This window comes from Rhipicephalus sanguineus, chromosome 7 (genome assembly GCF_013339695.2).
Source record: "Rhipicephalus sanguineus isolate Rsan-2018 chromosome 7, BIME_Rsan_1.4, whole genome shotgun sequence".
NCBI lineage: Eukaryota > Metazoa > Arthropoda > Arachnida > Ixodida > Ixodidae > Rhipicephalus > Rhipicephalus sanguineus.
The window spans coordinates 18,806,375-18,829,349 of NC_051182.1; the positions used below are offsets into that span (position 1 = coordinate 18,806,375).

A 22,975-nucleotide genomic window follows, 5' to 3' on the forward strand; every position below is an offset into this window, starting at 1 on the left:
GCGCACAACCGTTATAACTATCGACTATTATCATGACGCCACCTGGTTGCAATCACATCGTATGGTGAGCAGGACCGTAAGCGGTATTTTATTTCGGGCGAAGTCCGACCCTCTAAGTGTCTGTGCGTATGTGTATTTGTATCTGTGCGTGCACCATATTGAAGATACTATAGAATTGGCAATCATAAAATTTATGAAGCAAATTCAGGTGGCTATGATGAAAATAAAGGTGGCCATCGTGGGACACTTGATGGGTGTGATGGGTGGATGTTGGGAGAGTTTGTGGGTGGGCGGACACTAAATGGATGGGTGGCGGGACATGTCGTGGATAGGCGCTGGGGTAGGTGGTGGGTGGATGTTGGGATACTTCGTGTTTTGCTCAATTATTAATTACATATGTACAGAAATCTTAATCAGAGTTTGCCGCCCGTTGCCTTGTGCTGTTCCCTTGTTAATGTTTAGTAAACCAGTGTCGCGAGTAGTGGGATTCGCCCTAATTCTGTGGCACATAGGCGCTGTAGGTGTTTTTTTTTTTTGACAGCAGAACTGTTATGGTCGGGTTTGCCGTGCGTCGTAGATAGAAAATTATCGTCATCATGAACCGGCACGCGCTCAATGACCGCCCAAGCACTCTGTACAGATGGTCGATAAAAGAAGCTGGAACGTAGTAGGATCTTCACCTGCGGCAGTTAGGCGTGCCCCATTATGACCTGAAGAAACAAATATCGACAATTTACGGTCATGTATTCTATTCTCGGCATGCCGGAGAGTCTGCCATTGTTTGTCGAAATGATAACAGTGGCATAAAAGGGGATCGATGGAGTCTTCGCACAAAACTCGCTATGCTAGGGTTACCTGACCGGAGCCACACGCCATCTGCATCATTTTACAGTTAGAACAATACGATATGTCCGTATTTAATTAATCGCAGATTTCCGACAGCGCGTGTCGTTTGTCTCGTATCGCAGATGCCGCGGAGTCAGACAAAGATGGCGGCAGCAGCAACGGCGGAAGCGGCAAGCGGCGTCGCACGCGGACCAACTTCAATGGCTGGCAGCTGGAGGAGTTCGAGAAGGCATTCGAGGCCAGTCACTACCCGGACGTCTTCATGAGGGAGGCTCTCGCCATGCGGCTAGACCTCATCGAGTCACGTGTACAGGTCAGTGACGTCATCCCGAGCATGGCACCATCTAAGTCTTCATGGCACATCTAGAGCGAAGCTGAAATGGTTCTTTCCAGCTTCGCCTGTGACTGACGCCTCAATTTTGGTTGAGGTGGTGTTATGTGGAGAGAACGTACACGTATAATATTATAACGTCATCGCCATGTTCATGTCCAAATTAAAGCGCGTTTTTTTAAATATGTTGAATATAGAATCGTGTCTCTCGATAAGTGAATCACGTCTCTGCGCAGTGTTGCCATATAGGGAAGCTCAGCAACACGATACTAGCCTGTGGTGTTTATTGGCAAACAGGGCGTTGTATGGATGATTCGTATCATGCTAGTGGAACGAATTAAATGAAGTAAAAGCTGGCATATATATACTTATTTGCAAAAGGGTAGTTGAGATAAAAAAAAATATGTGTTGAAGCCAGTGGCGAGAACATCAAGTGTTTTTTGCCAATGTTTGCGTATATTGAAGCTCCAAATTCATACTATCGGATCCTACGAATCCCTTATCGTAGTGACCATCAGTTCTGAGGTGGTAGAGGCGTTCATGCTAGAGCACTGTACGGGCCGTGATTTTCGGCCCGGGCCCGGAACTCGTTCAAGTTTACCCGCCCGGCCCGGTGATTCAATGCGGGACCCGGGCCCGGCCCGAACCCGAGAAAAAATTTCGCCTACCCGGCCCGGCCCGACGGCAGATCAGGCCCGACAGAGGCCCGATCCAATAATATAGGTGGTTTTTCGAGAACATAGAATCTACAGCAAAATGTTAAGTAGCAATTATCTACGCTTTCATGGCGAATGCTTCGCTAACAATTCTACTTTAACCTACGGTAATTTCGTGTAAAAAGGGGCTCACGGTGGAAACAGTTCAGTGGACATGCTGGGTAACGTTCGGCAGTGTATACCTAACTGTTTTTTTTTCTTTTTGCAAATGCAATGGGGATCATCAAGATCGTCTTGTAGTAGATATTGCAGCAAGGAAAGTGATTTGCAGCATGCGTTCAGTGCTCTAATGACAAATGCAATTGTGCACCCGGCTTCTGGATATGTAGCACCTGTCTTCAGCATTGCAGCACCTTGCCACAGCAAGATACAGGAAGAAAGCCAAGTTTATTACCTTGTTGTAAATACACTAACCTAGATAAAAATTATAACGAACCGTGTGCACCACGTGTACTTTTAGAAATACGTATAGGCAGCCGAAAGGACGAAAATAGTATTTGTGGTAGCATTCTTTTCATATATCACACCACTGCTGCTATATAAAGTCGATAAGTCTTTTGTGGCATATTTTATACTTTATTTCTTCACGTGTTATTGTGCAAAAAAAACCAAATTATCTAGAGATTCCGGCTTTAAGCACGCCATCCACCGTTGCATCACATATCCTGCCACGCTAAAGTTTCTCGCACTGCATGCGCTTGCCGCAGGCGTGCACATCTGCCTTGCGAATTGTGAAGATGTCGGCAGTCGTTCTTCTAACTTCCACCACTGGAGTAAATTTAGGATGTGGTGGTAGACCTCTGCAGAATGAACGTCGCTGTGCAGCTTATCCCTTCGTTTCTATCGTTCCCGAACGTCGTGACACCATTCAGTATCACTTTTCTCCTGGCTGTTTTCAGCAGTGTATGTTGTGCATGGCTTGCACCGCGCTCTATGCCTAATGATCCATCTATGCCTTCCTAACGATGTTTTACTGGTAGAAGGTGATCACTGGAATACGTGGAATACGCGGGCAGGATTAGCAGGAGGTGGACGAAGCGATTTCGATCTATTTTCGGTGTTCGTTACAGTTTTGTAATAAAGGCTTGAATAAGCTTCACGGCGCTTGCTCATTGGATGCATATCGTTCGAGGTAAAGGGACATCACCCGGCACGGAATACGTGTCTTTTTTCAAGCGTGATATTTCGTCAAGCAAATATATTTGGCCTCGCGCCTTATGCTGTTTGAACCTACGGTATTCCTGCACATTCCAACGGTGTTGCGACAGTATCACGTAGCTCTCACACTATACCTGTATAGCGCAGGGGACCCAAACACGCGGCTCGTGGGCCTCTCGCTAGAGGCTCACGGCCCGCACATGACTATCTTCGTCCCATTTTTCATTTTCTTGATAATATATATATATATATATGTTTTTAATGGGGTACTCACACGAATATTTTCAGTTGTCGTTTTTTTGCGTCAAATGAAAGGTCAAGCCATCATGAGCCTAGAAAAGGTAGTGTTAAGCGGGAGTGCGCCCTGAAAAATTAATTACAGTATGTTTTTAAAAGCTAGTTTCAGTTCGTACTGTACCCTGAGGTCACAACACGGTATGAGCTTCTCGTCACGTGCTCGCACAATATATAGTGACATTTCCACGGCCGCTCCGCACCGTGGCTCCGTTGGTGACGCACCAGCGGCTATTTTGGATGTTTTGATGACGCACAAGCGGCCATCTTAGAAGTTTTGGTACATAACGCCATCACAACTAGCCACACTGCTGCGTAAAGTCACCAGAATTTGTACTGTAGCCTGACGTCAAGCTAGTGTCGATGTCAGTAGGTGCGCCATGGAAAAATGATTTTAATATCAAATTAAAACATCTTATCAGTATTTGCTGAGCTTCACACTTGCTCAGAGCCGTCTCTGCATAGTGAAGATTTGTATGGCAGAGTAAACTCGCCTTCGAAAAATGGTGTCAGTACCCCTTTAAGCTACACAGGCATTACAGGTCTAAATTTTTGTTCTCGTGAGGCATTCCCTGTGGCTACCAAATGTTGATACCTAACCGTGAAACAAAACTCAATATTTCAAAATCGGCGTCCAGATTTTAGTCATGTTGAAGATAGGTGTCGATATGTTGTTGGAATCCTGCCGCCAAATACCCTTCAGAAACGACCCACATGTGATATATCGGAAAGCTCTTCTGTTAAATGGCAACGTTAGCGGGCATTTGATACGACCTAGCCCCTCCCCTAATTAGCATTTTCGATATAAAATGATAACGAATGCAAATAAAGCTCAGAATAGCGACATGTTAGCTATATAAGTGCCTGGTATATCTACTTTTAGCTCGCCGGTTTAGGATAATTCAAGTAGCCGCATATGAAAGGAGCAAAACAAGTTCCGTACTTGTTCCTAAAAAAATTCTCCAAATAGCTTGCCCCACATTAAAGAAAGCGTTTTTTCGAGAGAAAATGTGAAACATATATGTATGCACAACGTATGTGGAACACACTTGAAGGGGCACTAGAAAGAAAAAAAAATCTACTATCAGTAAATTAGTATTTTGTAATTTCTAAATCACCACGCTCGCCGGCACAAGACTCTTGGTAAGTGAGAAAACACGCAAAAAGATAAATGCGGTTGGCGACGCCTCCTTGAAATTCGCGCAGCAGACGCCATGACATCTTACGGCGTCTAATGAGGCCTACGTAGTTCCTAATCACTAAAAATGAAGTACATTGACCTATCAGGGGGCCATAGACTTAACATATCGAGTGTCAGGAAATTTTGTAGAGCCACTGTCCCCCAAGTACGACAAATACAGTTTGAAGTCTGTGGCGTCATGCTCTGAGTTTCGGCGCGAAATTAAAAGAAAATGAAATTTCGACCTTCATTTTCTTGTCTGATAATAAACTTATGATGACGAAATGAATGACATTCGAGTTCTTAGAGTACACACTTTATCAGTCTAAAACGATTCAGTGCTTCACTATAGGGTCCATTTAAAGAACCGAACAAAGTCCAAGCCCGGCCCGACCCGAGCCCGCCACCTCAAACCCGGGCCCGGCCCTAAGCCCGGAGCTTCAGGCCGGAGCCCGGCCCGGGGCCCACGGGCCGGGCCGGGCCCGGGTTTCCGGGTAGGCCCGAGCCCGTGCAGATTTCTGACATCCGGCATGTTTTCCCATAGAAATGCTGAAATATCAGGTTCGCCCATCGCCACAACAACAACAACAAAAAGTGGGCGGATTTAGCATCGTTGCCGAGGCTTACACCAGTGTCAGAAAATAAAAGAAAATGGCCTCATCATCTACTCACTCCCTGCGCCTCGTTCGAAAATAGCGCGATATCTTCTTGAAGTGCCGAACCGATCCCTTCCGTCTTCTGCTCCCGAAAGGCGTCTAACGTCGGCACACTGATGTACGCAACGCTTTGTCATGTCAGCCACCAAAAATCCTGGACGTCTTTCTTGACCGTCTGGGCACCGCGGTTCAAGCCTTGCACGACTAGCAACCCTAATATTCCTCAGTATAGCCACAGCCTTTCTTGTTTTACTCGCCGCCCCTGCATGAGCCGATAGATAAGTGCCGTACACGCATGCTTTTCGCAAAGATCTACGAGGTGTCGGCAGCCCTGGCGCACTGAGACGTCGTTTTCCTCAACACTACCGCCTGTTCGCGTGCGAGCCAGTTCGCGCGGAAGACATCATAGGAACGAACAACTAGAGTTGTGCCCTTTGTTCCTACCCGCCCATCATAAACACCGGTTATAACAACGCCGCCACTCGTCGTGCTGTCTTGAAAGCTGTCTTGGAAGCCGTCTTCACGGGCACGTTTCCTTAGCGCCATCTCTACTCCAGAAGGCTCGGCGAGAACTACCGCTACAGAGCGCGGGAGCAGCGGCATCCTTTTTTTTTTTTCTCGCCTATTCTCGCGTGATGCCTGCGCGTGTGTTGCAGACGTCGTTTGTGACGTGGCAGCTGCAAAACTCACACGCAGAAATAAAAGAAAGCTTGCGATGGTCGGCGGCTGCTATGTTTACAGCGCAGCGTTTTTTCCTTTGCGCGTCACTTCTTTGAGTGGCAGGGTGGCCGGTTCATGCTAGTGGCGCAATCGAAGCCAGGTATTTTTCCGCCAGTTTGTTTCCCGCCCATCGCCTATCATCTTGTATATGAAACAGATGTCAAGGTTTCAACGAGTCGCTCCAGACTGCCTCACCTGCTGTTCAAGAGCGGTTTCACACACGCACAAAAAAAAAAAAGGTGCTCCGCATTTTCGCCTCTCATTTAGGGTCCTGTGGACCTAAACCTTTCTTATCGACGTTTGGAACGTGAGCCTTGACCCTGTCCTTTTTTTTTTTTTTTTTCGTCATCACTGCAGTCGGTGTGAGTTACACAAACCCCGAAAGAAACACCTCGTTATATAGCTTGGTGTATCATTTATTTATTTTTTTCACGGGTGCTCCAATGCCCCTGAAGGTGTGTTCTTATAGGAGACAGCGAAACGTTTCAGACATTTCAGGCAGTTTTTCTGTGCCGATTCTTTCCCGCGGAGTGACGCGACAGTCTAAGGCTTGAGCAGTGCGTAGACCCGCAAACGTTATTACAAAGATGGCGTGCCCCGCGTACAACTTTTGTAGTTCTTGTCGAAATTGCTTCTATACTATTCCCCAACAACCAGCGTTTCCCTCGGTGCAACTGCTCCCCACTATCAGGCACACAAACATGACGTAGGAGCCCACACTTACACGCGCACAGACATACACGCAGACAAAAGTTAACAAGAAGAGATAGTCACGAAGATACTAATGCCGGGTTCCGGAAAAAACGTGCCCGGAAAAAATGTCCCTGGAAAAAGTGTCCCCATTTGCGTTGTCGGAAAAAACGTCCCCAGACGGGACCATCGAACGTTGCGCCATCCAGTCGCCAATTCTTCAATGCCAGCGTACAAACAGGCACACACACACGCACACACACGCACACACACGCACACACACGCACATGCACGCAAACGCACGTGCGCGCGAGTACAGGTATAGGTGTATGCACAATTGAAACAGCCTGCGTTGCCTCTGGCAATAGGAAGTAACCCATGAGCACTTACACAAATAGAGTCGCCATCTTGTGATGTATTTCTCTAATGCGCGCCTTGTGTACGTTCTTTCTCGGCGCATATGCGAGAGGCTAGCCTTGAACCCGGGTTACACGCGAGGTAACAGCGGCTTGTCTAATTGCGCGTCTCGTAGGAATCGCACGCGCTAAGCAGATCCTTTTCTTTCGCCACCGTCGTAATCGCTGCGCCAGCTTGTTTGGCGCACACGTTGCTTCTCTTCGTCAAAGTGCGCACAATGAACGCGTGGTTGTTGAATTCGCCGGTCTACGAAGATGATGCTGCGGGTCTCTGAGTTCCGAAAATAAACATTTCCTTCCCACTCGACTGGCAGAAGATGGCAAACTCGCACGTTCCTTGTGCTACTCATGCAATTTTTTTTCTATCTTTTCTTTCTCTTAGCGTAGAAACATTATACCCGTTTTGCAACAGTTCCTCAAATTGAGGGGAAAAGTCTACATGCCCACTCTCTTAGGTCGTTCAACTTTGTCCTCGGTCCTGTTGAAGCGTCCGTATTAACTACGGTCGCATAGCGCTGTAGAATCTGAGAGAGGCGCGCCCCCAAACAGTAAAGGATGTATTTGTGTACAGGAGTATGTATGCGCTTGTAGATAAATGGTCTCATACGCTTGACACACGGGCACCCTGATGCCCTTTGGCTAAGGGGATATCTTTCGGAAAGGCGCTCATACAGAATGAGACGCGACATAGGAGAATCCCTTTCCCGGCAAAGTTTCTTTATGGGAAAGCAGCATATACTTTTCGAACGAAAAAGGTTTGCTCTCACATACAGCGCGCACAACTCATCAATGCACCCTTTCAACGAAGGCTCCCTGAGTACCGCCACAATTCTCTCTGGGGCTGTTGTAAACACGCTTAAACCCCCAAGAACACACTGTCGAGACAACGACGTCACCTTTTGTACTCCCGTGCAACAGCCCAGTCTAGCAGTATTGCGATTTTTTTGCCCCTTATAATTTATTTTCTCTCTCTTTCTCTTTCAACCCCCTATTCACCAACCCCTGAAACATCTGGCGTCTTTCGTTAAGCAGCTGGCGTCTTTTGTTTTGCTTTAGAAACATCTGGCGTCTTTTCGTTTTGCTTTTAGAAAACCTCTGGCGTCTTTCGTTGGTTTATTTCATCAAACAACGGCGTTTTGAACAAAATTTTTATTGTTTAATCACGCACAGGAGAAATCTCACCAGGCACTACCTTGGAGGTAAACAATGGCTGCTAATGGGAATGAGCGACAGAAGAAGTCGGCTTTTAGCTAACACTTACACTTCTACTTCTACTAACGTTTCCTACTGGAACATGCCAATGGCTGCTAATGGGGAATGAGAGACAGAAGAATTCGGCTTTTAGTTAACGCGCACGCTGCGAATTTTTTATTGTTCAACAACGCACAGGAGAAATCTCCCACCGGCACCACCTTGGAGGTCAAGATCTGGTACTAGCGTTAAGACTGGTTACGCACTACGACGGGGACGAACGGGTGCCGCTTTAAAGAGCTTCGCCCCTAAAGAAAAGAAGACCTTCCAGCTCTACATTTCCTTCAGGTTTGGCTCCACTAGTGCGGAGTTGCCTTGATTTTATCTTTTTTAAATCTTTCTTGGGGAACTTAAACGCAGAAATTTAGGTCTATCTGTCTGTCTGTCTGTTTGTCGGTCTGTCACCCGAATCAACCACCCGGCCAAGGTTTAACCACCTGCGGGACTCCGCCCAGCCATATTGAAGTGGTACCGCCATTCATACTTGTGAACATTGTCGATAAAAAAGCAAATGTTATGCATATCTGAGGCGCAACATCAGTACATAAGTATTAGGTGGTGTGTTCCTTTACTAGAAAATACATAGATACATAATTCTAAAAACCCTAGTGTTTCTTAGGCTGCGTGTAAAATGCTAGTGTTTTTTGGGCTGCGCTGCAAATGCGACGCTATGAACCAGATGCGGCGATTCAACATAGAGGAGGAGGACTCATATAGTGGCCGGCAGACGACTATCGTCTTTCGACGACATTTGCAGCGAAGCACGCAGATACGCGGCCACTTTTTTTCTCTAGGTGCTTTAACAAGCAGCGCCATTTTTCGCGGTATTCTTCTAATAAACCGGAGCTAATCGCAGAGGCCACGAACCACCTAAAGAACTTAGTGTGATGCCGTGTGTCATCGGCGCACCTTCTTTCTGCAAAGGGTCCTTCAGAGCAATAAAGTGGTTTTTGTGCAAAGTGCTTTAGTTTTGCCTATGTTACAGGGCTATAAGGCGTCGCGCCACCGATCGAAGGGTCGGTGGTTCAATACCGTGGTTGCGCGCTTCGAAGGAATGTTTAGGACTATGGTTATTCGTGGGATATATATTTATGTGCGTATACGTAACCTTACTGCGTCGGCAAGAATTCGCCTGGAGTGTCCGCACAAATACTATCGCAATGAAAGGAAATGACAAAAATTGTGTTAACCGCATTTCGAGAACTCTGTTCCAATCGTTTCCTTTTTCCTTTCTAATGCCTTGCCGAACTGTCCACAGTTCCGTAGCAAACAGGATGCTTCATATTGCCAACTTCCAAGCTTTTCTTTCCTTTCATTTCTCTCTTTCACACGTGCGTTCGGAAATGTGTCAAAATGTCCCCAGAATCATTTTGTTCCTACAGCCATTGTAGGGTCCCTAGTTGTCCTGTAGGCGCCGCCTATATAAGTATAGCACGTTCGGCTAGGCTACAGCTGATGGCGAGCAAACCTTCGCAGCCAGTATGCGGAAAGAACAGGCCGAGTGCTATGGTTTTCAATGGTCAGTCAGACCCGCAGCGCCTTGCAAAACTTGGTTAAACCCTACAAGCGATTAAAAAACTGTGGTCAATAGACCACCCTACGGATGGGCGTCGGTGCCGTAGTATTGGCGCGTAGCCTTGCCGTTTTGTATCTTTATCAACTAAACGAACAGTGCTACGGTAACGCATACGCATGGAAACGGTTGGGTTGGGGTATTCTGCGTTACATGAGCTTATTAATTCATGTCGCGATATGCAAAAATAAGAAACCATTCGTTTAGCAGCCCAAGGTGGCGGCGCCCAGGTGTCTTATGTGAAATCGTCTATAGGAAAGAACGAAAGGACAGACGAGCTGGATGGTTAGTTCAATGTACGCTACAGATAAGGCAGGTTTTATGAAAATTGATGGTAGCGCAGGCCAAAGACACGGACAAAAGAAGGCACATGAGACACCACAGCGCTGAAAGTTAGCGCTGTGGTGTCTCATGTGCCTTCTTTTGTCCGTGTCTTTGGCCTGCGCTACCATCAATTATCATGCAACCATACCAACAAGCCCAAATCGCCACCCTCATCGAAGGCAGGTTTTGTTTGATTTCTGTGCTGGCGGCGTGAGGAGAGTTGGTTCAACAAATGGGAGTGTGGGACGCGTGTGTACTCGTTTGCAACCTAAGAAGAAAATTTCAGCTCCGCCCACCGTCCCTCCCACGGATAACTTGCACAGGTTCATTAGCACTTACTCGTTTTCGTGACGTCAAACACTCCAAGAGTGTTTCAGGTAGTCCACTTTCCTATACAGACGCACGGTTGTGTCGCTGATTTTCGGCCGGAAACTTCAACAGCCCTGGAAATTTCGTCAGTGATTCTTATACCGGTGCTAAGCCAAACGTGATGTGACACTTAATATGCGTCGCGTTTACATTACCCGAGAAAGAACGTCCGGCGTGCGCGGAAAGCGCAGCACAGTCAGCGAAAGCTGGAACAGCGGCATTTCTAGAGCCTGTCGTAAACTCTTTTTGGGCTGCTAATAAAGTGCACGTGCAAAGTACCCGCACGGTGCCATAAATCATAATTTTTGTGAAGTTGGGAAGCACCCACTACGCTATTATTCGTCATTCTGCGGAGAGGCGAGGTACCCGCTGCACATCTGTAGGGCATTATGTGCACATTGTCGATGCTGTGCCTGAGGACGATGAAGAATTATGGCTGAGCCCTTTGCAATGGGTTGGAAGCATTCAACGACCCACTCATTGCGCAATTCGTACTGTGTGACGCCTGGTTACAGAATTCGCGTTCTGTGGCGCCTGGTAGTTACTTTGCTCTTCTACCACGCTATATTACACATTATATGTTAATGCAGCTCCTTCCCGACATGAAGCCTGTATAGGGTCTTTTTGCAAAGGAATTTCAAGCGCCGGCATGACTCTGTGGTAGAACACTTAGCTGCCCCGCAGAGGGCACAGGTTCTATCCTACGTTCCATCCTGGGTATTTTTTCTTGTTTCGTTTATTTTTTTTATTCCGCGCGATAGTGGTTACGGACACCGGCGGCGGCGGCGGACAACTAAGGCGCCAAAAACGCCTGTTGTTGTGATCTAATAACAGCTTTCGCTGTAAAAGTACTTGCAGTTCGAGTGGAAATCGGCTCGCACGAGTACATATCTGCATGTCTCTCTCACTTTCTGTCTTTCATAGGCGAAGAACAGGGGCTCCGTAGTTGTGTGGCCGGAGCATACATTCCTTTTATTAGGTCGTAACCGACTATAGACAATTCTGTGCATAGCACTGGGTTCCAGGACGCGGAGCGTGCATTTGATAAGCGTCTCACGTCACGGAACAAGGTCAACAGAATCTTTTGTCGCGCGCAATGCGCCGGATTTTCACACTTTGTGTCTGTATAGTGGTTCTAGAGGTGGTATGGTGGTATTACGGACAACGCACGATAGCCTTGCAACTGCAACTTCGTCCTAACATCACGCAACATTGTCGTGGAGACGTGCAGCTTGAAACGGGTTGTGCGCAAACCGTGACCTAGCTTTTGGAAATAGACACTGGAGCCTTACGGGAACGCACCTCAAGCACGGGAAAGAAAGCGGCTGCATCAAGCCATGCGCAAACGGCGTGCGCGTGAAATACGCTGAATAGGATGGCTTAGAAATAATAAATACAAAGCGACGTCTACTTTTTCTTGTCTTCCGAGTTGCCATTTTTAGAACACCTTCTAAGAACTTGCGCAGAGGCACGCGCATAGTGGGAGATAAATATTAAAAAAAAAAGAAAGCACCCACGTGCCTTTATACACACGCTATATTTCCGGTCAGCGGGCACGTGCCGCGGAATGCGCATGCGCACTCATGCTGCACGCGCTGGATATTGAAAATAAAATAAAAACATAAAAACGAAACTTTGCACTTCTAGGCGTGCTGTTTCGCAGAGGCAAGCATTCTTCGGTAGCACAGAATGCTTGCTCGTGGCTCTCCACTTGAAACCATGATACGGCAAGCGTTCCAAATGGCAGCGCTGTTTTGTTGCTTGGACTTTTTTAAGATAAGACGTATTCACCACCAGAGCAACGAAAAACCGAAATATCTCGGCTCTGACACATAGCTTATTTATAGCTGTCTTGCGCGTAAAATATATTCACCCCTACCAGCTCACGCACCCTTGCGTGTACCCTATTAGAGGCAAGCGGACGAACACGTAGCGTTTCGTTCTAAAAACAGAAAATAATAATAATAATAAAACAAGAACAGCAGCAAGGGCACATGGGCTTATCGGCGCGTGTTGCCAGCGCTCGACGCGCAAGTGTTAAGAGTAAGTTTTTTGTAGCACATTTTTTTTTCAGCCTGGCGTTAAGTCAGTTTGAATCGGGAACCACAAAGTGGGAATCGCGCAATGAAACGCCGTGCAAGGGAGCAGCAAATTCGAGCACGCCCGCGTTTCGTGCAGTGTGGTCACGGGGCGTTGAACGTAGCGCGTGCCGTTTACAACCGCAGTACACTACACTCTAAGAAAAGAAAAAGAATTCTTTGACTCTTTTAACGCGATAGCGTTAGAGAGCTCGTGTCGCAGAAATTCCGTCGTCGGTGTCGGGACCGCGGGGACCGTTGGTTGTGAGCGAAAAATCATCCGTGAGCGAAAAATCGAGAAAGGAAATGGACAACTATGTCCATCTAGCGGAAAACATATCAAGCCAATGCCGCCTTTTCCAGAGCAGGCGTTGATCAAGCAAACAGCGAACGCTAGATAATGTGCTGCCATCTGTGAGGCATTGTGATACTCTTCATGGCCTCCGAGATGGCAAGCGCGCGGCGTGCATCTTGGAGGCCATGCGACTCTTGCTTTAGATCAAAAACCTGTATGTACCATTCTCGCGCGCGCGTGTGTGTGTGTGTGTCTGTGTGCGTGTGTGTGTAACAATACACATTAATAAGCATGCACTTAGTGGTTGAAGGGCGCACCAGGGACCGGATTTCGCTCTTGCGTTCAACTCTTAAAGGCGAAGCTTAAGGGTCCCCCAATCTTTTTTGACATTTCTGCCTTGCCACGTATATGACTCTGATTAAAGAGTGCCGTCAACTCTCTTTGAGGGTCACTATACTCTCTTCTTAGAGTCGCGTGACCCATAAGAGAGTTAACGCGCCTCTTTAAAGAGAGTCATTACGTAGCGAGTCAGGACTATTCCAAAGCAGTCACACATACTTTTTTTTTCTTAGAGTGTACGGGAACAGCATACTTTTCTGAAGTTGTAAAAAAAAGAGAAAGAAAACATTTGTCGCTTACTTCTGCTGTATTCTTGCTCAAATTTCGCGGAAAGATTGCACATTACTGTCCATATGTCTCAATGTAACACTTGGCAAAGTTACTTCACTATAGCTCCTAAGGAGCGCTAACGTGAAACATTAAATCTATTTAGACAAAATAATTGCTGTTCCAGAACTCTAGTGTCATTAATCTCGCTACCACAGAATAATCGTTAGAAGACGAAATCTATGTTTGAATTTAGCGCCGACACTTGATCCCCAAAACGCCAGTGTGACGCCACCGAATTCAGTCTTTTTTCGTAATTTGACTACATTTGTTGAACGAACTTTCCTGAAGCTTGCTATGTGAAGGCTTTATGTCCATTATAGCACAATGCAAACAATAATCACTGCTGGGGTTTTAGGGGCCAAAACCACGATATGAGCATGAGGCACGCCGTAGTGGACGATTCCGGAAGGATTTAGTAAATAGTTAACACACAAGCATTGGATCAAAGTGCCATTAAATAGGCACCGACTTTTCATTTTTTTACCCTCGCAAACAAGCTCGCTAATTTGTGCAGAAGGTTGCGGCGATCACATTTAGCGAATGTCGCAGCGCTGCGCGGACGCTTCACTTCTAAAAACAATTCGTGCGCCCCTCGCCTGCGCATCTCCAGTCCTCTTCGCCCGTGCAGTGACGCAATCTTGCTTATGGGCAACACTACGTAGCACCGAGTTCATCGATTGGTCCTTTGCACTACGAAACAGCGTCTTGGCCCTGCGGTGATGAAGTTTTCGCCGTGCCGTCAGCATTTTTATTTTCCTGTGCTGATTTCTGTCGATTTGGTAGAACCCCGAGACTACCGGGACAACGGTATCGCCAGAACGAAAGCCTCCGAGATCAGGTGTCTCGCGACTTTACCACTAGAGGAAGGGCGCATGCGCAGTAGCATCGAGTAGTTCGAGGCACTTCGCCAGTGCCTCGAAGCCCTCGCACCGCCCTTTCTCACCGCGCCGCTCTCACACGATCGACACGTAGAGGAAGCCTTGCTCACTCTATGGGCACGCGCCGATGACGTAATTGCCGACGTCGTGTTACGATGCCGAAATTTGCGCAGCCACGACAAAGGGCTAGGCCTACCCCTCTCCGCTGCCGAGATGTGTGGGAAGGCCGGGCAAACAACTGAAACCGGCCGAAGCGGGTTGTTTTACACCTTGTACCGTACTTATTACAACACTTATTCTTAAAATTCTTGCGGCAGCTTGTTCACGAGGTACAAATGCGCACTTGTCTCTCTATCGCAAATTTTGGACCGCGAGGTTGTTTGGTAGTGATTTGACAACTAAGTGGGACAAAAATTCACGCAATTATAAGTGAAGCTGTTTGAATGAAGTTTCATGCAGCACACCGTTGAACTAAGAGAACCTAATGCTATACGCCTCTGGTTAAAAAAGAGGAGACAATAATGAAGCTGAAAAGCGCTACACGTATAGCAGATTAGCGGTAAGGCGGGTACAACACTTCTACAATGCCGCTGACTGGGCACTGATCGTATTTTATGCAGTAAGCCGTCGTGACGGTTTACACCTGGCTCATTGGGTCTTTGTTTTGTTCGCTCTATTAATTATTACCTAATACCACTGACTCTACATTGATTCACTGAGCGTCATGGTTAGATTGTCTAGCCCTGCTGTGCTCTAGAGCGGTTTCTGCTCTCTTGTACGGATCGCCCTGAGAAAGTGCATAAGCGGCGAGGTTCCATGAACCCCGGAATTTCAATTGCCCAATCGTCGAATACGCACTATCATATATAGAAGCAAAACAAACTTTGCCTTCGGAATAAACGCCACCCTGCACGCCTTCATTCGACACGCCCATTCGGACAGCGTAAGTGTACGCAAGATTATCCCCCGACCGTGCTACCTTCATTTCTTTGTTTAATCTTTCTTTGTTTCTTTTTATTTATTTTTTGAGGCCCGAGGCCTCTATATCGTGCGATGTGACCTTGGCCGAGCTTCAGCTTCTTCAAGCGCCATTGGGGCAAAATTGCAGCTCGCTAAACAGTGCGGCGAACTTGGTAAAAGAGCGAGCAATTTTCTGACCGTTAATATGCGCTGCAGGCTCCCGGATGCCCAAATTGATTCTGCGTGTTCCCCGCGAGCAAAATGTAGTGCGTCGGATTTCATTCGAATTGATGCCAGCTGGCCGGGTGTCAGGTACAGTACACCCGGCAAGAAACTATGGCAACGGTGAGTAAAGCGTGTTAAGGCTAGTTTTCACCTGCGACTAGGACAGGTCGCGCGACCATTTGCGACTGGCGACGAAAATCCATTCAAGGCGACGATGTTCACACCTGAATGCGACCTATACCCATCGCCACTGAGATATTTACGTCTACTAGCATATAGTTCGCATGGCCACTGGCTGAATAAGCTGACGTCCTGTTCTTGCGCATGCGATTGGTTCAGAGCTCTGTGATTGCAGTCGCGGGACCGAAAAATCGAACAACGAACGACAAAGCCAAAGTAGTCGCTTTGCGAACAAACCGGTCATTTGCGGCTAACTTCGTCGCACGACCGGTGCTAGGCGCACGTGTGAACAAGCCTTTATAGTAGTGTACGTCATGGCCATGCGACGGTTATTCCTTCAGCGATTCATCGCCCAGTACAAAGAGGCCTAGAATGTAGAAACGAGGAGAAATACAGTTATAAGATATCATTACCGCAAATAATACAGAGCCAATGAAGGCAATAAACGTGGACACATCGACACCGGTTGTTAAATAATGCCAATTATATTTCATAAGCGAGTGCCAACTTGATCATGAACGGGTTATTTTGAAGAAATGTGGTTCCTGTTTCGAAGTTATCTATCCTACATTTTTGTGTATTACAGAAAACTAATAATGGTAATGACTGTGAAGATGATCGAATAAACACAAAGTGTCTAAGACATCGGGCATAGGAAAATGGTGCAGGCGTAGTTGGTTGTTCTCTTCCAATACTTATAAAACAAATATATTTATATGAAAAATAATATGCGGGCAGTTCTGGCTTTTTTTATTGGGCGCCAAAATACTCATAGTGGTGTGAATGCATTAATATTTGCTTGTTGTCAAAGTAAGCGATGCTACTCGCATTTATGGTCGAGCTTTTGGCGTTGTAATGTATGCTAACGTTATAATGTTTCGAACTACTCGCCTTTAATGTGTATTCTGCTTCTTTAGCGTCCTGCTTCACAAACCCGAGTAATAGTTGTCTGTATACGGCGTGTTTATTTTCCACTTTATAATTTATTGGATAATATTGGCCATTTTTATCTTTACTTAATTATCGTCACAAAGTTCTACAATCGGGTTGGTTACTTCATTGGAAAAAAATAATTTCATAATTAATTCTGCATCTCATCCTCTCAAAACTGCACAGATGATTGTGAAGGATGTCGTAATGAAAGACGCGGGTTAGTTGCGTGCACCCCTGTTTCTTTAGCGCCTCCGCAAAGCACGGTACACGTTTGTAAAGAATTTAAGAAAATTCATCGGCACTCGGCAGCACGGAGCTATAGCGCAAATATACCTGTGTGTTATGTGAGAGCAATGGTGCAGGTGACTATATTGCGAGATTGTCGCTAGGCTTATCATCATCATCATCAGCCTGTCTACGCCCACTGCAGGGCAAAGGCCTCTCCCATGTTCCGCCAATCAACCCGGTCCTGTGCTTTCTGCTGCCACGTTATACCTGCAAACTTTTTAATCTCATCTACCCACCTAATTTTCTGTCTCCCCCTCACGCGTTTTCCATCTCTTGGAATCCAGTCAGTTACCCTTAATGACCACCGGTTATCCTGCCGACGTTCAACTTAAATTGAGGACGACGCAGCGAGCGATGGAAAGGAAAATGATAGGTGTAACCTTAAGAGACAGGAAGAGAGCAGAGTGGGTCAGGGAACAAACGGGGGTTAAGGACATCATAGTTGAAATCAAGAAGAAATGGATATGGGCTAGGCTTACAATTTTCGCTAAATTGGTGTAATTTAAAGGGGTCCCTCCTGGAACGGTCCGCCTGGTATAACAATAATTCCATATGTTCCCTCACGAAATCCACATATAGTCCATATATTTTCTACATATACGCCATGTATGTCCGTAAGAGTCTTAGGGAAATATGTGGAAAATACACGGATTATATGTGCATTCTGTAAGGAAACATGGAATTCTTGGAATAGCATTCGGAACGTTTCAGTTGGGGCCCTGCAACACTCTTGCCTCACAAGTCGATTGCCGCAATTTTTTTCCAATCCGCCGATACGAGCGGAGTTCCAGAGTTTTGTCGCAAGCTTCAAGCGCTATCTTTTTTATTACGTTCCAGCGAACGCGCCGAAAGCTGCACTGTGAGACGACAAAGGGTCAGGAAGCTACGTCAGCTCGCATCGTTGTCTTGAGCATTTGTTTAGATATTTTTTTTCTTTGAATGCGACGGTTTACTTTCGGCGAGATCGCAGTCTTACTGGTGTAATTTTATAGTGTGATTCTAGCACTATAAAGAGCGGCGCGGGTACGGGGAGCACCCCGTGCCAGCCGCGGCAACCATGCAGTACACGAATGCTCATATCAGCCAATGGCCGTCTCCTCCTGCCTATGACGTTGTCTGAAACTTATATCGCGAAATTTGCCGAGAGAAGAGGGAAATATTTCTAGCGGTCTTTGAATTCCTTGCTGTGTGCAGTGCTATAATATTTGGCAGACACGTTAGCAAGAGCCTCGGCCACCGATCGGCAACGTTTGCTGACCGTGTTCAAAAGGTGCTGCTGAACCTCGTTAACTCGCACCTTAGTTTAAGGCCTACTCAGCGGCGTAGCCAGAACTTTTTTCCGGGGGGGGGGGGGGGGGGTTCAACCATACCTTATATATGTTCGTGCATGCGTTTTCATGTGTGCGTGTATATATACGCAAGCAAAATTGAAAAATCACGGGGTGGCTACGCCCCTGGTCCTACTGCTGCAGTAGGAAGCAATTGTACGCAATTATGAAGCAAAGTTTTACTACTATTACTATTATTTACTCGGAATCCACTTTTTACCATGCTCACAGGTCTAAAATGTGTTCTTCGTCTCACACTAAATGTCTTCAATGTTTTTGGTATAAGGTGGTGTATTGTACACTACGCTCAACTCAAGAAAAATGTCATTCTGTGCTCGTACGTATACCAATAGTGCTGTAAGTGAGGGGAGGGCACGAAGAAAACATATTTCATAGCTACGTGTCATCGAGCTTCAACTTGGCCAAAATGGCCTCCTATTTGTAGAAACACTACTGGCCTTTCGTAGAGGGCGGCCAAAGATTGGCCGATCAGCGTACATGAAAATTTAGCGCGTACACGTAGCGGAGAAATGAGTGTCGAGGAGGCTTTTTCAGAAGCAATGCTTGGACAGCTTACCTGAATAGACTCCTGCAACGTTTTTTTTTTATCTTTCATTCGGGTGTCGCTTGCTGTTGTCTCTTGTACAGAGCGACATCGCACAGACCTCGTCTGCCAGATTTTCATTTTTGTTCTGTTTGACTGCTCTTTTTGTATTTTAGGGCGCTGACTTCCTTCTGACGTTGTCGCCATACGCTTGCTCCCTTAACTGGGTTCGGCGACGTCTACATTATTTTGCTTTTCTATATAGCCGCCTCAACACCGCGAACCTTACGCGGCGTCCCCCTTGAGCGCCGTGGATCGCCGGATCGTTGAAATAATGAGCCAGGTAATTGCGCCCGCGACGTCTGTAACGGCCGTGACCAAACACGCTTCTTTCGTTTTACCAGAGCGCCGTTGAGTCGTTGAATCGCCCCCCCCCCCCCTCTTCCCTCGTCGCTACTTACACTTCTCTCGGAGTTGTTACCGCTTTCGTTCCACCCTCCTCTTCTTCAGCCACCCTCAATCACTCGATTTGGCTTGGCTCGACTCGGCTGCACTAACAAGCCGTCGACGCACTATACTTAGCGAGGAAGAGAACGCTTCGACCATGGGTGTTGTTTCTCTCCGGCCGCGTCTGCTGGATGGCGGCACGTACTGCCATTTCTCCATCATCGCTTATGCTTCCAGCGTTTTCCTTTAATGCCGCCCAGCATCGGTTTGCACAGGGCGAGAGCGGTTCGCCGTAATAAATAATTCGCGCCCATTAACTGGGAGCAAAAGAAAACGAGGTATCGGGTGTATCTCTGTTTTTTTTTTTTCGGTACCGCATACGTGGATCTCCCTGGCCCTTAAGGTCTAACCTTTTTATTATTACTTTTGTTGCATTTCGTATCTCCTTCGCCATTTTGTTTCACTCGCGGGTGTTTGCTCGTGCACTTCAGTAGGGTCACTGCTCACCGCCTCTGGCGCTGCTGCAACGGTTGCCGAAATAAACAACGACAAGGAGATGTGATATCGCGCTTGTCGTCTCTGTCGTCTGGTTTTGGTGGACTGCTGCGCTCTTGATACATCGCCGACTGTCCCCAATAATATGGTCTCCCGCACCGGAATGGCAACTTCCTGCGATTTAATTGTCGCCTTCTCCTCCCCTCAGCAGAAAACCAAATACCGATCCCTCTCCGTAGGCGTGGCGATTGCGATGCCCGAATGTAATGCTGGAGGACTGTGAGCCTAGAGGGTCTATAATTCTCGTACCAATCGTATTTGGCTTGCCGGTTGCAGGGGCCGCGTGGCGCGTTCAACCTTCTCTGTGTTATGCCATCGAAGCTGCTCCGAGTGCGAGTTTCGCTGGACGTGGGTGGTCCCGGGGGTTATGGATAATGTTTATGACGGTTATTAGAAGAGTCTGTATGACCGGATGATTGTAAAAGGAAACGTCCTGTTCCTTCCCTCGCACATATCTTTCTCCCTTCGTTGGCTACGAGCACTCGACACTGTCTACCCTTTAATTGGGAGCGTTATTGTGAGCCACCGATTATACTATGTGCTGAGCCGTATTTGCATTCTTGCCCTTCCAGGGTCCGAGGTGGCCAATTCGCAGCGATTTAGGACGTTGGAAACAGTTCGAAACTGTCTGTTAAGCCTAATGAGCGATCAGTTACAACGATATAGCCCAAAGTGATTATTCCTTCGTTTTTGCATCAGCTTCTCGTCCCGCGATTGCAAGCATTACAATTAAATTCTTCGTGGCGGAGCCCTGAGAAACAAGCGTATATTCTGTCATGAGCCAAAGGCGTATAGTCTGGCGCAGGCCATGCAGCAATACCACGGCATAGTTATGCAGTCTGCTTGTATATGACATAAAATCAGTCTTAATTCCTGAAGTCTCGGTAGTAATACAGTTGAAACCCGCAATAACGAAATCGGCGGGGAAAACACAAAATTAAGTTCTTGCGGGAATTTCGTTGGCACGAGAATGCGGCAGAAAAGACATGGAATTTACAAAAAACACATTTTACTTCCAAAAGTCAGTAAGTTTGCTTTGGCGGGCCTCACCATGCAGCAATTTCATGCCTCTCGATAGGGACTCTCGTTTGCCACGGCACAAAGTTCGCCCCATGCACTGGTCAGTGGCGGCGGCACTGCGCTGTCACCAGTACCGCCATCAAGTGCGCCTACAGGTGAACCTTCTTCCGGCTCCGCTGGATCAGCGCAGAATCGCGGACAGCAAGCTGCACGCGACGCCGAATTCATCGGCGATGTCCATTTTTTTCCTGCCCTTTTCCACCTCACTGATGATTGCAGCCTTATCTTCCAGCGTGATAAACTTCCGCTTTTTCGTTGGAGGCGGCATTTTCGCGGGCAGCGAAATTGGACGAAGCAATCGCAACACACAGTTCACGTTGCACCAAGCGACCAAGCAAACGCTCCACAAATGGCTCCACACACGCGACCATGTGCGCGCAAAGCCGACGAAGCCAAGCACAGAGCCAAGCCAACGAACGAAACTCCATGAGGAATGTGGATTTGGCTACGTAGTCCGCGATAACGTTTCGGCAAGCCATCATCATCATCATTGTCGCCAGCTTTATGTTTTTTTGTAAACAATGATGGCGGCTGCTTCTCAAGTGCTAGCGGTAGTTTTGCACAATTTAAGTGTAGCACGAATGAATTTCAGCAGTTTTCGAATGTAGTTAATGTTGCGAGAGTGGATTATTTGCGCACTCGTGTTTCAAAAATTTCGTTATTGAGGGACTGCGGTATGAATATCTTTCGTAGTCGCGAGTTACGAAATGCATTGACTCCTATGGGCGTTCGCCGGTGCTCCGAAAATATATCGTTGCGGTGAGAATTTCGTTCGCTCGGGATTTCCTTATCGCGGGTTTCGACTGTATACTAATCACTAAATAATTTCACAGAAGCTTTTGCCGGAAAAACTTTCCAAACGTATAACAGGTAGTCCTCAATGTTCTTTCGTGCATACTACGATGGCAGCAGCGAGCACATCATCAATCTTTTGCGACGTTTTCCTTGAAGCCGTTCCTGCGAATCTATTTAGAGCTCTCTCCGGCATAATTTGGGGAAGGGGGAAGGCCGTTGCCTTCAGCGATTGCGCAGAGCTATTCTCACGTGTCAACATTACGCGCATTCAAAAGGTATGCCGTGGTGCACGCCCATAGAGCTGGTACCATTTTCATTTACGTCTACATGCGCGCACGCACGCACGCACGCAGGAAGGAGCTTCACGATGTCCGTTGCGAGCGTCGCGGAGTGGTCACACTGGGAAACACGATTAGAAACGCTCGCCTGCTCTCGGGCTGCAGTCTGATGCAGTCATCACAGAATGACGGACCGCACTCTCAGCATAAGCCGAGGTACGAAGCAGATGAGCGTATGCAACTGACCATAGCGCACAAGACATAGTGTCGAATGGACTGCTCGCCCAACGCTTGTGCGCCTGCACTCCGCTGACAACGCCCTCTAGCGTAAGGTGATACCGCGCATTAATATGCTGGTGCACGCCGTAGGCGAACACTCTTTTTCTTTTTTTTCTTTTTGGTAGCTATGTTCTTCCCTTTACTTTAGCTTTTTTTTACTCCATCGAGGGAAAAAGAAATGAGCATCGGTGATTGGCAGCTCGCGGGTGAGGCTTTTTTCTCGTCTTGGGCCAGTCCCCTGAAACGGGCACATCCTTGATGTTTTATGGTCACTAATGATCAGGTAATAGGGCTAGGTAATTATGTCTCCTACGCAGGCTTGAGGTTTCATTTTGGGCATGTCGGCTAGGCTATATCAGTTCGCAAAGGATGGTGGTTGCGCAGTTAGCTCGAAGCGGCTGCTGAGGTTGACCCTGACTGCAGTGCTGTAGTGAGCAGTTGGACGATTGTGTTCGATAGACTTATTTGCCTTCACATTGTCATGGCCAAACACCGGGGTAGCAGACTGAATCAACCTTCTGCCGCGAATATCGAGGCCGAGATGAAGATATATGCCGGTTCTAGTACATAATTCTGAACAATAGCGCGAACGAGCACACGGACGGCGACAGATAAAGACAGCGCAGTGTCCCGTCTTGA

General features: G+C 47.2%; 1 protein-coding gene across 1 annotated transcript in view; it reads left to right on the top strand.

Annotated features, from left to right (window-relative positions):
- The first annotated feature begins 217 nt into the window (after window positions 1-217).
- LOC119399317 (homeobox protein unc-4 homolog) overlaps window positions 218-22,975 on the top strand; it is a 111,344-nt gene continuing 88,586 nt past the window's right edge. Inside the window, exons 1-2 of the mRNA XM_049417337.1 lie at window positions 218-269; window positions 969-1,159. Of these exons, the coding sequence (XP_049273294.1) occupies window positions 218-269; window positions 969-1,159 (243 nt within the window). The remainder of the gene's footprint in view (window positions 270-968; window positions 1,160-22,975) is intronic.